We start from the raw sequence: 14,515 nt of genomic DNA on the forward strand, positions 1-14,515 counted from the left end.
GGTCATAAAAAAAAAGTTGTTTTTTTTTTTCACCAGATCTGTATACATGTTTTTAGAAGACGAAGGGTAGGTTGGAAACAGGGGTTTAGCCAGAAAAACGAAATAGGTACATGTGGGTTAAAACACTAAACCAGAACCCTGCGGGTGCGTACGTTACTTTGTACGTAAAAAATCAATGTACAAAAAGGGTTTAGTTCCGCATTCTCAATTTTCGCGCCCCCCCTCCTCAAGACCAGCCTACACCACAGATTACATGCCTGCATCAAACCAATGTTTGTCACCAAAGTTGTTAGGAGTGCAATATGGCAAAATAAAGTGATACTATTATGAGGTGTTTTTTAACTGCGACAGAACACTCTACCCTGTGTATTGATACAACACTGAATTTAGGGCTTCAATTCAAGGCTAAAATATTGTATCTAAATGTTTTAACAAACTCTACACATCATACATATGGTTGGATATCAACCCAATTTGATTAGAGTTCAGCCATATATTCCCATCGCTGCCTCTCCTTGTGTTTCAGCTAGAGGGCTGAAACACAAGTTAGCGCACCGTCTTTCGGATGAGATGTTTAAGCCGTTGGTCCCGTGTGCATTTATAGCCCATGTGCACGTTAAAGAACGCAGCACAGTCTTCTGAAAAGAGTAGGGGATTGTTTCCCGGTGTACTGTCCAATCACCACCAGAAGGACCCCACTGGAAATAAGTCTTCTAGACTTTCATGGGCTATCCTTGGTGTTTACACCAAATAAATCCAACCCAACCCATGGTCTATCGCCATGGTTCAGCTATCTATGGAGATCGGTGACATTTTAAATGCACATTTTACTTTTAGCACTCTACCTTACATTAAAACATCGAAACTGAACTGAACTTTAGAGGGTTAGTAATAAAATTCTAACTTCAACTGGGTGCTAATGCACTTTAGTACTGCACCCTAACCTTAACAATAACATAGCAATACTGCAGCTGAGGTTAAGGAGAGGGGGTCCTGTATTATAGATAGGCCTACAAGATTCTGTTGTTCACGTGCCCAGGGACTTTCAAAACAAGCTGCATGGTGCAAAGCATGGGATGGCCCATCATTATGCAGCATGGCACATCACTTGTTTGTAGTCTGACCTAAATAATTATGCGTTTGCGTTTGATACCAAGGATTACTAACATCTGTAATGAAATACATGATATTAAAGTCGAATGTTGGAACACAATTAATTACCGTATTGACTGTGACAAGCATTAAATGAGACCGCCTAATCTAAACGTCAACTTACTCCCTCTCAGCCCAATCCCACAAAATTCATGAATAAACAACAATTCCTCCGTCACAACACATCGTTACATGCTTCATCACACACCGCGTGTGCAGTGTAATGATGGAGAGAGGAGTTAGTTTTCAGATTTGAAAAAGAACCGAAGGTTTTATTATAGAGGGCGGCTATTATGTTTGTTATCTTTTTTGTTGACACCCCCAGCAGAAACTCCTCTCAAAAATCCGACGTTTTACCATGGCCTATTAATAGGTCCATGGTTTTACTATTAAAAAAAAAAATCAATTACTACTTCTATTTGTAACTCGCCATAAAAGTTAATCTGTAATCAGGGAGATGTAAAAAATAGGCCTATAATAATAATAATAATAATAATAATAATTTATTCGACATTCACTTTTATAACAGTGGCAACACACAAGTGGTGCAGTCAATCTTAAACTATGAAAAAAAAAATAATAATAATAAGTGAACAAATTGCTCTTCTCTTGTTAAAGAAATATAATCAATTTAGACAAGGCTTAACAAAAGAATCTACGAAAACTAAACAAAGGATTAAACAAAAACAGATAGGCCTATTAAATACAGTAGAAAAAAAATTGCTTGTGTTAAAGAAAGCACAATCAATTTACACAAAGCTTAACAAAAGTATCAATGAAAACAAAATTAGAATTAAACAAAAACAAAAGGCTTAACACTGAATTATTAGGCAGTTCTGGCCCTAATTTTAGTTAGGATCAGGATCGCTCTGCTATTCGAATAACTCTCACGTTTGATGGGGTAAACACATTTTAAATACATTAATTTCTATGTTCAAATTGATCTTTTTTATGTAACTTCGAAACGGCCAAGTTATTTTTTTTTTTTTGTTGTATTTTGCAAGGAAATACACCTTTAATGTCAGGCTCCGGAGGAAAAACATTTTTTGATATGTTGTAGAACTGATTTTTCTAAGACAGAAAAAAGTTGTTTGACGAAAAACTGGGGAACGGTGAATGAGATACAGATTTTTTAATATTTAAAAATTGGGGGAAAAAGGGGCGTAACTGCCCATTTTTACACCTTATTCCCCCAGTTTTTAAATATTAAAAAATCTGTATTTCATTCACCGTTCCCCAGTTTTTCGTAAAGCAACTTTTTTCTGTCTTAGAAAAATCAGTTCTACAACATATAAAAAAATGTTTTTCCTCCGGATAGCATTTTTGGGTGGCATTCTAGGTGGCGCTTTTCACAAATAATATAAAAACAGACAAGATTCTCTTCTCCTCGTGTGTCGTGTGTGGCCTTGAAAAGTTTTGATTGAAAATGTCGGCTGCGGCGGGAGATTGGTGTTTGATTGAAAGTGATCCAGGAGTATTTACCGAGTTGATTAAAGGATTCGGTAGGTTGTAATTCAATAAATGCATGATCTTTGTAAAAAATAAGGCTTGGGACCAAGCCTAAGAATTGCTATGCCTAGCCTAGCCTAGAGAGGCCTAGAGCCTAGCCTTCCTAGTAGTGGTCTAGGCCCGCCTAGGCCTACGCCAAGTTAGGTAGGCCCCTACTACTAGGCTAGCCTAGTCTTGCCCTAGCCGAGCTAGCCTAGGCTTAGGCAAAGATATAGATCCAGTGTGCATGTTTACATCGTTATATCAACCGGGATCATATCAACCATCATGTGTGTGATGTGTTGACCCTCCTCCTGTCCTGGTGGGCTACTGAGCGCTGCCGCTGGCTAGGCCTAACCAGTAGCCAAATCAACCCGTCCGGGGCCGTACCCACGTAAACCCGCATTTTGAAGGAATAATTTAATGTTTGCGGTAGGCCTACACGACGTTATACTGTAAATTTTTTTAATTCTCAAAAATCAGCTGAGGAAAGTTGCTAAGAAAATCGACCTAGGTCTAGTAGGTGTGCAGAATCATAATTGCTGCATATTTTTTATTATATTAAGATTCATTCAAAGCCTAATTTTTGGCAAAATATGCGTGAAAATCGGCCCTTATTTTTTCGAAATGCTCGGACTGATTTCCAGGTCAAATTTTTGCACGGAGGATATATTCCCCACCAGGCCTTACTGTACAGTCTGGCACCATGTAGATCAGGCCCAGGTGGACAGAAAAACCGGTCGGAGGGCCAAAGTGAATTTCTGATTTAACACTGAGGGGCCACACACAAACCTCCAAGCACTGCTTTTACACCACTTTATTCCCAGTTTTAATATTACTTTTTACATATGATCGGTGTCAGGCCGTAAAATACAAGGTGTTTTCCAGCCAATGTTGCTTGGCAGGCCGCACACACAGGGTTTTTATTTCATATTTGCGGGCCGCAAAAAAATTGCTTTCAGGCATGCATGTGATGTAGATAGTTCTGAAAAAGATTGTTGTTTGTTGAGATCAGAATGTTTCGGCATTTGGATTGATTTGCTGTGTGATTAAGATTAATTACAGTACCTATTATTAGGGTAACCTGCCCCCTACCCAATTATTATCAATTATTTGTTGTTTTTCTATTCAACAGGAACTACTGGTGTGCAGGTAGAAGAAATATGGAGTTTAGATGAAACAAGCTTTGCAAATCTTAAGTAAATATACCTACATTAAATCCAAAGGCAAAATATAATTATTTTTTTTTTTTTTAGTGGCATAGGGCTACCCAGGATTTTGAAAAGGGGGTGCTGAGTTGTATTAAATTCTAGTTAGTGCTTTATTAATAAATGCACATAGTTACACCAGTAAGAACAAAATACATTTAACAAAACTTTTTTTCAGATAATGTTAATTTATAGACTTTCTTTATACTCTTTGTGTCCTATTCATATTTATATACATATTATTTTAATTGGTATTTAGAGGATTTTGGGCAATTTTTTTTCTTTTTTTCTTTTTTTTTTACTTTTGACTTTCCAAAGGGTGGGCGTGGCAGCCACCCCCGCCCCTAAGTCCACCCCTGATTGCAGTGTAGCTACCCCAGGTTCCTATCGCCCAGCCCAAATTTCCCAGTTACCAGTTGTTTAGGGGTATAAGCACACTATTTCTCTTTGTTTAACAGACCTGTACATGGATTGATCTTTCTCTTCAAATGGAAACAAGGAATTGAAGGATCCGGGAGTGTTGTTCTAGACGACAGGCTCAACACTATCTTTTTTGCCAAGCAGGTAATGATACTCAGTGATCGTATATAAAGATAAGGGTAAAGGTAGCCTTGTATTCATTAATGGCAGTAGGGGAATCAGCTGTTAGGAGCCCATCGTACTAGGCCTCAGCATTGTGTGGTAGGATAACCAGTTCCTTTCCATGCTGCCTTCTTTAACCTCTGCAGTATATTTTAACAAAAGTGCCCAACTATACTCCTGGGTATAGAAAGACAGACATAAGTAAAGTGCCTTGTCCAGGGAAACAGGTGACAGGCACTGCAGTGGTTTTAAACCCCCAACCTTGAGGTTGAGAAATGCAACTGCTGCGAAAATCGCTCCCACAATATAAGCAATCAATTTAATATGAAAATGTATTTACTATAAGTAAGTATTAAAGTCAGTTGTAAATGTAATCATTGTTGCTAGTGATATACTGTATTTGGTGATAGTAAAAGTTATTATTCTTAGTACACTTTGTCTGGTTTTTTCCCCCATTTTATGTCTACAGTATTTACCACTTTATCGATTTACTATGTTAATTTTACACTACACTACATTGCTTATTGAGTTTTATTGTATCGCTTCTTTTATTTATTTTTTATTCTTATTTTTATACTCATTTCGGCAAAATACAATAGGACAAAAGAACAGGCAGAAAGATTTAAATGCAGAAGAGAAGCAAAAAGCACAAAAATGCTGTCACCAGTAAGGTGTGCTTTTCCAGAGATCTTTGTTAATTATATGCAACATCAAAATATATTTTTATTTTACCTACTTTTTAAAGGACACAGAATGGAAAAAAAATGTAGAAAATTTTCTTTCTTTACTTACTGTATATTTCAAGAAGTCATTTGGCAATGAAGCTGATTTTCAGGGCATTCCTCGTCACAACAAACAAGTTACAATAGAAATGACTCCGAAATTTAATGATACATTTGTATTACATTTAATTATTTTAGGTGATTAACAATGCCTGTGCAACTCAAGCCATCTTAAGCATCTTGCTTAACTGTAAGCACAAAGATTTCAACCTAGGAAGCACACTAACTGATTTCAAGGAATTCTCACAAACATTTGATCCCACTGTAAGTTATTTATGAATATAGTACCAACATTATTGTAATTACAATTTTATTATAATTATATTATCATGTGTAATACTGATAATTATTATTATTATTAGTGTCATGGTTCTGATTTTTAGGCTTTAGGAACTTTATTAGGTCTTCAGGAACTAAACTGAAAAAAAATTGGTCATATAAAGTTAGAAATATATAATCATGATTGCCACTGTGCTGATGAATGTCATAAGAAACTACAAGACTTCATAAAAACCTAAACTTTTCTTACTTTTCTTAATCTTCATAATATCAAAGTGGATGCACTTTATGTGAACTCACACGTAGTGGGTACACTATATAGTGACGATGGCAACTTCCATCATAACTAGTAGAGTGACGTTTTTACAGAGCTTAGTTAGCTCTCTTGTTCTATTTATACTCTTTGTGTCCTATTCATAACCTTTCTGTACATATTATTTTAATTGGTATTTAGAGAATTTTAGCCTGCAGAAGATGATTGGGCTTCTGGTGGTATCAACCCAGGCAAGTACTATCTTGCAATTCAACATTTAAACATATTTTTCCTTGTAGCCTTTGACATGTTTTTTCTCTTAGATGAAAGGTCTGAGTATCAGTAATTCAGAAACCATTAAAGAAGTACACAACAGTTTTTCAAGGTTTGTGATGTTTTTATTTTCTATTCCCTGCAAGTCAATAAAATACTTTTTAATGAAAACCAAAATGCAAATTATTTTTTAAGCATAAACATAAAGAGATTAACAAAATGTATTTCACAGTGACAGCAACCTGGATTTCCTGATCAGGAGTTCCATAGTCCCTGATGAGATGTCAAAGGTCTTTAAAAAAAAGAGGTCTGAAATCCCCACCAGGGAGTGCACACCATTCTCAACCTACTACCTTGTTTCAACAAATTTTAAGATGCTCAGAAATGGCACTTTAAAAATGCAGTTTTTACCTTAATGATGAACTTGACCTCATGAACACTTATGTAATTATCTCCTACTAGGCAACAGATGTTTGAATTTGACAAGAGCATGTCGAAAGATGCGGATGCCTATCATTTTGTTGGCTTCATGCCAATTGATGGTAGACTCTATGAACTTGATGGATTGAAAGATGGTCCTGTAGACTTGGGTAGGACAAGTTATACATTAACATGATTAAACAGCAACGGCCAACTAAATTGCTTGTAGCTCTTCTGTTTTGTTTTACTTGGGTCTTAAGTATCAATCTTGCTAATGTAGGTGTATACATAATGTATCCGGTATGATAACCTTGGCACATTTATATTTGTAATTATTATTATAATGTACCATTAAATATAGATTATAAGCTATGTAGAAGGGGAAAAAATGACTATTTTTTTTTTTTTTTTTTTAGGAAAATGTGACCAAGATGATTGGTTGAAAACAGCAAAGCCAGCCATTGAAGAAAGAATTAGCAAGTAAGGTCAAAACCAAAACAAATATTTATTTAGTATTTTTTTTATATAAATTTGTTGTTATTGTGGAGTGGAGTTGACAAGCTCTGTGGTTAAGATACTTGCCTTCTAATCCCAGGCTCCTGGGTTTAAGTTCCTGTCACAGCAGGTATTTTTCTCATGACCAAAATCAACTCCACTCCCTAAAGCCTGGTTCACGTCGAACTTTATCTAGATATACCCGTCTTGAAACATGATACGATAATCCCCTAATTGCGTTAGATGCCAAGTTAGAGCCAGATAAACAGCCAGCCAGTTTCAGGGCAGGCCGTCGACGTCACACAGTGGAAAGGCTTGTTTAATAAAACATCTACTGTATTTTACGAACCTCTAGTACCAATTGGTATTCGTTCAAAAAAATTTGTAAACTACTGTAGAGAAAGTGTGAGTTTCCACTACCTAACCTACCCGACCATTGCGAACCAACGACAGTGCAGCAGCGTGTTCTATCGCAATCTAAGTACTGTAGTAGATTCTCTAGGCCCCAGCTAAATTTACCTTCGATAAAAAACGAATTATTTTAATCGCTAGCTAGCATTCTTCCATTTAACAAAATATTGTTTTAATTTTTATTAAATGTCTGTATACTTTATGGACCTTTCTGTCCTGTTTTGTAGTGTTTAGATCGCTCAATTGTGTTGTTTACATGCACTTCGCGAAAATCTAGCTTCGCGGTGTCAAATAAGTTGCTGACTTAAACACACTTTTTTATTTCGCCATCGTAAACATGCGCTCATTTTAACGACTGGCGTTGGTGGTAGTTCGTTGAAACCGAATTAATAGCGACTATTATAGCAGAAATGGAAAAGATTGAATTGTCAATAAATAAATACAACAAATCTGATTTTATTATTAAGAAAAATATACATTATCACTTTGAAAAATGTACTCAATCAGACTTTTTAACGTTATTACTTGGTCGTGATGCAAAGGGCAAAGGTCATTGGTAATTTTGACTATTCGTAAAACGGACGTTTGCTTGGTTTTTACCCATAATATAACAAATATTTTCTGAAAACCAGACTAATGAGACTACTTCGATGCTGTTGTTAGCATTGTTGGAGTACGTTGTTGCCAGCCAGAAGATATGGTGGTACAATACAACAACGCTGGCTTAAATGCCTACGTTACGTAATCGTGTCCTTGTAATCATAGCCGACTTTACCGTTAAGCAAGTTAATTTACCGTTATTCTAGTAAAGTTAAGTCACTTAACTTAAGTCACTTAAGCCTTTTATCTAGCTATAATTGAGTGGTTCACGTCAAACTTTTAACTAGTTAAGTGGATGTATATCTAGATAAAAGTTTGACTTGAACCAGGCTCTAAGCCTCATAAAGAGACTTGGTTTATAAAGCACCATTCCGTCCTGTAAGTGGTGAGTGTACTTGCTGTTGAATGTAAAAGAAGTAAAAGAAATTCAATAAAATCCATCTTGTTTTTGAACTGTGATCTTTCAGGTATAATGCAGATGAAATTCATTTCAATTTAATGGCTATAGTGTCAGACCGAAAAATGGTTTATACAAGGGAACTGAATAAGTTGACAGAAAAGGTGCAGGAAATACAAGACAAGGTGAGTGTATCGTGGTGGGATTACATCCTATCACTATCTGATTGGATTTACTTTGTGTTACTTCCTGTGATGAGGCTTACTTGTTGTTACAACCTGTGTTGAGTCGATTTTCCTAGCTGTTAGGGCAGGGGTGCCACAGCCTACAGCCATAATATCGGCACTGGTTCTAGTGGCATTCCCATTGTTCTGGTGGTAGAACAAGTCTTTTTGGATAAGGGCTATAAAACTTAGGCAAGTGTACACATTTTATATCTTGTACCCAGTAAATCATTCCAGACGAGTAGGAGATTCCCCTTGGTTCTGGTCCAGTACGCCCCTGCTGGAAGAAGAGAGCTGCTGGTTTTTAATAAATAGGCAGTAACACTAAGTGACCCTCAGTTTTGAAGACTGTCACACATTAAGTGTCATTAGCATCTTAACACTCAACCCTCCAAACACGGATATCTCCGTGTTCGGTAACGCAACGCTTGACCGCCAAACACGGAGATCTCCATGTTTCATGTGTTTTTACGGAATCCGATAGATGGGCTAATTACTGACATGTACTAACAATTTGAACACTATATTCAGTCTTGACCATAAGTATATCACTATTTGTGTGATTACATTAGCGTAGAGCGGTATTGATTTACTTTCACGAAATCGTGATTTTCTCAGCTTCGTTGTGCGAAATTGCGTAAATCTCCAAAAGTGAGTCATTTTCATTTTACTGTTACGGGTCACAGATTAGAATAAAGTGTTTGGTACCATTGTAAAGCTAAAATGTTTGTAATTCTTGTAGTATTCACTACATGTCAATCTGATCACATACAAACTCTCAACAAGCTTCAGAAAAGTGTTAGAATTTGCTAAAATGTCTGGCAGTGGCTGATAATATTTTTTAAAACCCAGGGCGGTCAGAGTGTTAATTGGAACTTAATAAATAGAATATGGTGTAGAAAAATAGCAAAATAATTTATATATTTTTTTACATATAGTCTGAAGCTATGGAAACAGAAGATTCAGAACAAACACTAAATGACTTACAAGCAGAAATCAGTAGACTTCAGGACAAAATTGAAGAAGAGAATAAAAAAATGCAACGTTATAAAGTAAGCCTTTTTTAAGTTTGTAATTTATTGTATTATGCCTATTCAGCCCATGAAATTAGGAAAAAATTAGGTCGGCAAAAATTTGCCAACCTTAAATTCTCCGATTCTCCGAGCAATTTTTTACTACCTAGGCCTAGGCCTATATAGTATAAACTATGATTTTTCCAAACGCTCAACCTTACATCGTCATCTACAGATTGTGATTTTGTTAATTTCTCTATTAAATCAATATATTGCTGGTGAAAGAATGATCATACTGTACTTTTAATAGTGTAGTGTAATACATCGCCGAATAAATTTTGTTTCAGCATTCGTTTTATCGTTATCTTTGGCATGGGAAATATCACTTCCGTAAAAGCTACGATCGTATCATAACAGGCTGCTGCATGCCCAGAATGATCTATCAGGGATTTTCCACACATGTACAGTGTTATGTACTTCTCAGTAGTGAAGTCACGATGCAATCGTGATTACGTTTAAACGCACGGTAGAATCAGGTCTTCAATATGTTGAATTTTGTTGTTTTTAGATAATAAAAAACATTTTAAATATGATAATTACTGTAAAATGTAGACAAATAATAGATTTAGATATGCGTCCCACTTGGCTTCAATTGGGCAATGTTGCAGGCCTTGGCTGGCTAGCGGCTGGCTAGCGTCATTCCCGGTACCTTGGCCTAGCCTACGAAACGACTAGGCGAGAAAGACAAGACGATTGTATACAAATTGTACGTACTGCATGCTTATTAGAAAGTTATTGTAAAAACAAATCTGTTTTATTAACTACCACTTTCCTTGGTTTGACGACGTACATGAAATTTAGTGTCTGCTATAGCCTGTTTCAGTCAAAGTTTTTGACTTTCGAAGCAGTTTTTGAAAGTCCAGGCCTAGGTTGGCAAAAAATTGCCGTCCTGCAATTCTGGCTCGGCAATATGGGAGGCAATTGCCGATTACCGACGTGAAATTCGTGGGTTGGCCTATTGATTTTTTCCAGACATAAAATAGATTGACCGCAGCAGAATAAGTTATCTACAATGCCGTACTTGTGATGCGATAGTTTAAACTTTTTGCATTTTGGTTGAGTTTCATATGAACAGTCAACATATCTTATTTTCAGAAAAAAAATCTTGAATACATGAAGCATTAATGCTATGATAATTTTTTGAAGAAAATCATATTGTCCTTATTGCACCTTCAGCCAGAATCTCTCCCATTACCATTCAGTTGCTGTACCAACTGATCTATGAGGCCAAGCTTGTATACTCCATTGGAATTTCCCAGGGTACATTTTTTTTTGTTCATACATAATTAATCATAGATAAATCATATGTTAATTTTGGTTTGGAGAAACATCTCCATTATTCATGATTATCTTTACTTACAGGTTGAAAATATAAGGAGGAAGCATAATTATTTACCACTTATCATGGAGATGCTTCGGTTGTTGGCCAAGAATAATCAGCTTGTGCCACTTGTTCAGAAGGTAAATTTTAGAGTGCTAGACACAAATAGCTGTTGACTATGTTACTCAGAGAACCCCTGAATTCTTCATTTTTATGTTCCAAAATTTATTATTCAGATGCAAGTCATCTTTTACACTGAATTAACATATTTAAAAAATGAAATTTTGTAAACATATTTATATAGAGGTGATAATTTTGTCCTCTACAAAAAAATACTTGGTTTATCTCAACTGATAAGTATGGAAAATTAATAGTGAACTCAAGAAATGCAATTTGCCTAATGGACTGATTACACTGGAACTCCAGGAAGTGATCATGGAAGCTGAGACCTGCAAAATCATGCTAGTAACTCCTTGCTAATATCAAGTTCATTTTTTGATAAGGACCATATTTAAGCACATTGTTAGCTCATATTACTTTCAAAAATAAATTTGAACTGGTTAGTGGAGTTGGCAACAGCTTGGTCATGCAAAAAATTCCATAAAATACTAATTCTTCTAGAAAACACAGTAGGCAGCTTAACTTCTTTACAGCAATGGTTAAAACACATGTTCCAAATCCATCATCTGTATCAAAAACCTATCAACTCTTACACAATGTTTCTCTTTTTTCTTTTTTTTTTTTTGCCCTTTTTTACCATTTGAGATCATTTTATACACTCTAGCATGAACTTTTTTCTAAAATTAAACTATGGAGTTAATTTATGTGTACCTAATGTGTGCACATATTTTGTATACTATTGTGTATACATGTATGTGTATGTATTGATATATACAGTAGTTCTATGGAATATATGTCTAACTGGTGTATGTATTTAATCTTTTATTTTCACCACATAAGCTGCAAGTAAGCTTTGATGTTAGATGATATCTTAAGATTAAAAATGTATCCTCTGCCAAGGACATTATGTATTCACATGTGTCTGTTAGCAAGATTACACAAAAACTAATAAATAGTTCATCATAAAATTTAGTGGAGAATGGTAATGGTAAATAGTATTATTAATCCAAGAAATTCAATATTTGGAAGAAAGGTCAAACAAAGTCACACAAATTTAATTTTTTACACCCAAGCATGAACAAAAATAATGGAATCTCCCCTCGTATTCAGGTATCACTCAAGAAAACAATGGGGCTGAATACAACAGTCAATGCCTTTATTTTCTTGAGGGTATGGTGCAGCACTCAAGCAAATAATGTGCCTAAATACGATGGGCGATTCCATTATTACTCAAGGGTATGCTGCAGCTTTGCACATCATATACATCCTGCCTATTGGTGGTACTGTGTTAAGTATGCAATCTATGGAGTGACTGCTCTTGTTTGGTGTTTTTTTGTCATTTAAGTATTTTCTTTATCTATATTTATTATTTATTTATGTGTAGGCTAAAGAGAAGGCAGCTCTGAAAGAAGAGGCTAAGAAAAAGGAAAGTGCCAAGTGAGAGCAGCAGATATCTATTTCCATGTCAGCTAAACAGCTAAGTACAACAGTTTTCTGTTATAATGAAAGAAAAAGAGCACAAACAAAATACTGTTGTTATGATACAAGAACATGTTGAGCAGAAATTTTCCAATTAAACCTTGGTCAATGTCAGCCTTTTACAAAATGTATTCAGTAACATGGTCTAATACCCATTTCACACTAGCAGAAAATATTACAACTTTTAACAATATTAACAAGTTGTAACAAGTTTGATATTCCGAGATTTTTGGTTCGTTTCACACATGCACTTTCAAACCATGAGAAATCTTGGGAAAACTTGGAAGAATAATGACTAGGCCTAGTAGTAGGCTAGTTGTAGGTTGTCCGAATTACAGATCAACTACTAAACTAGGCCTGGTACCGAATTAACAAGATTATAATTATTCCATGGTCCTTAGCCTTCGGAGAGTAAAACGAATTCAACTCCTAGCTCGCTTGCTGTAGTCGAGCTGGCGAGAAAGATAGGCCTAGGCTAGCTAGGCGCAGTCGGGCCGCTGGCCGGTAGCTCACCATTGTTGTTAGAGGCAATCAGTGCAACAAGCATCATAATGATTCGTTGTCGGCGTATTTTACGAAGCCTCATGATTGTTTCTACATGTGAAATTTAGCGAGATTTCTTTTGATTTTAGGTCTAGGCCTATTAACAAATGGTAGTAAATGTTGATACGTTTTCCATCGCTGCCGCCATTCATTCGAACTAAAAAAAAAAAAACACAGCCCGCAAAAAGGTCAAAATATGGACGTGATGCATGCGCAACAACAACTCGGAAAATTTCAGGAAAAAAACAGGCCTGGCGATGGTCTGTTTTTGTTCCGAGATAGCTCAGGGGACCCCTGTGAAATCTCGGAAAGTTTTACAAGGATTTGCTTTCATACTCATCCAAACCTGGTTACAACTTGTTACAAGTTGTTAATATTTGCAAAATAGCATCAGTGTGAAATGGGTATAAGTGGTGCTATAGTTTGTGAACCTATAATTGGGTTCTTACTTAGTCAGTCAATTCCTTGTAGTATAAGCCAGTATTTTGTCGTTTGAACATGATGTCAGTTAAGAATTTATTTATCTGTAAGAAATGTGTTTGTGTTGAACATTTTCAACCAGAACTTCAAATTTGTTGTTTAGCGACTCATTGTCAGCGTTAATTGCTCTGTAAAATGTATGACATTTCTTCTATTTTTTAATCAATACTGGTGTGCTAAATTATCTTAAATTAGTTATAAAATATCATATATTTCTGTTAATTGAATGGTTCAATAGTGAATGGTTGATTTATAAAATAATAAATGTAAAGTAATCAATGCTTTATAAATATATGATCAAAACTAATAACATATAAAATTGATACCATATGTTATAAATAAATGGTCAATAACTAATACGTACTTGATAAAGTAATCAATACATTAACTGTGGATTAAATCCTGATACCAATAAACTATCAATACTGTACAAGATCAATAACTATTTAGTGAATAATTTGAGGTCCATGCTGATGACACAGTGTTGATAGCAGAAAGTGAAGGCACTCATATTCTGGATATAATAAGAATACCAAATAAAAATTATCATTGAGGAAAGACTAGTAATGACTGTCAGTAAATTGAAGTAAATACAAGGTGTAAATTTAATTATTATTGATGGAAAACAAACTGAACATGTGAAAAAGATGGTTTATGAAGGATCATAGAGGATGGGGGTGGGGGAGAATGAAGAAAAAATAAGGAAGAGGAAAATTATTGGTAGAGGAGGTGGCAGCAATTCTATGTATGTAGCAGTAAAAAGAACACTCATCACTATTAACATGTACGATGCTCCAGGTTCGTCTTTCTTTCGGCCATTATTCAGCATAGAAATAGGAATGTAAGAAAGCCCCTTAGTATTCTACAAGATGGATGGAATTTAGATGATAAAATCTTGGTTTTCATGTACTTGTAAGATTTGGACACACTAGATG

The 14,515-nt window shown here is 35.5% G+C and overlaps 1 protein-coding gene across 1 annotated transcript; it reads left to right on the forward strand.

Moving 5' to 3' along the window:
* The first annotated feature begins 2,519 nt into the window (after window positions 1–2,519).
* LOC117116497 (ubiquitin carboxyl-terminal hydrolase isozyme L5-like) lies at window positions 2,520–14,143 on the forward strand. The gene is made up of 11 exons (XM_033260557.1): window positions 2,520–2,654; window positions 3,776–3,839; window positions 4,307–4,412; window positions 5,351–5,476; window positions 6,068–6,129; window positions 6,480–6,607; window positions 6,854–6,917; window positions 8,411–8,525; window positions 9,503–9,616; window positions 11,000–11,098; window positions 12,463–14,143. The coding sequence occupies exons 1-11, from the start codon at window positions 2,579–2,581 to the stop codon at window positions 12,517–12,519; spliced, it is 1,011 nt and encodes a 336-aa protein (XP_033116448.1). The 5' UTR covers window positions 2,520–2,578; the 3' UTR covers window positions 12,520–14,143.
* The last annotated feature ends 372 nt before the right edge of the window (window positions 14,144–14,515 follow it).

Source organism: Anneissia japonica, unplaced genomic scaffold (genome assembly GCF_011630105.1).
Source record: "Anneissia japonica isolate Jap-2015-1 unplaced genomic scaffold, ASM1163010v1 scaffold2918_len238339_cov177, whole genome shotgun sequence".
Taxonomy (NCBI): Eukaryota; Metazoa; Echinodermata; class Crinoidea; order Comatulida; family Comatulidae; genus Anneissia; species Anneissia japonica.

Coding starts and splice junctions, on each gene's coding strand:
- LOC117116497 (XM_033260557.1), top strand. CDS start 2,579: ATGTCGGCTGCGGCGGGAGATTGGTGTTTGATTGAAAGTGATCCAGGA. Junction 2,655..3,775: donor CGAGTTGATTAAAGGATTCG/GTAGGTTGTAAT, acceptor TCTATTCAACAG/GAACTACTGGTGTGCAGGTA. Junction 3,840..4,306: donor ACAAGCTTTGCAAATCTTAA/GTAAATATACCT, acceptor TTTGTTTAACAG/ACCTGTACATGGATTGATCT.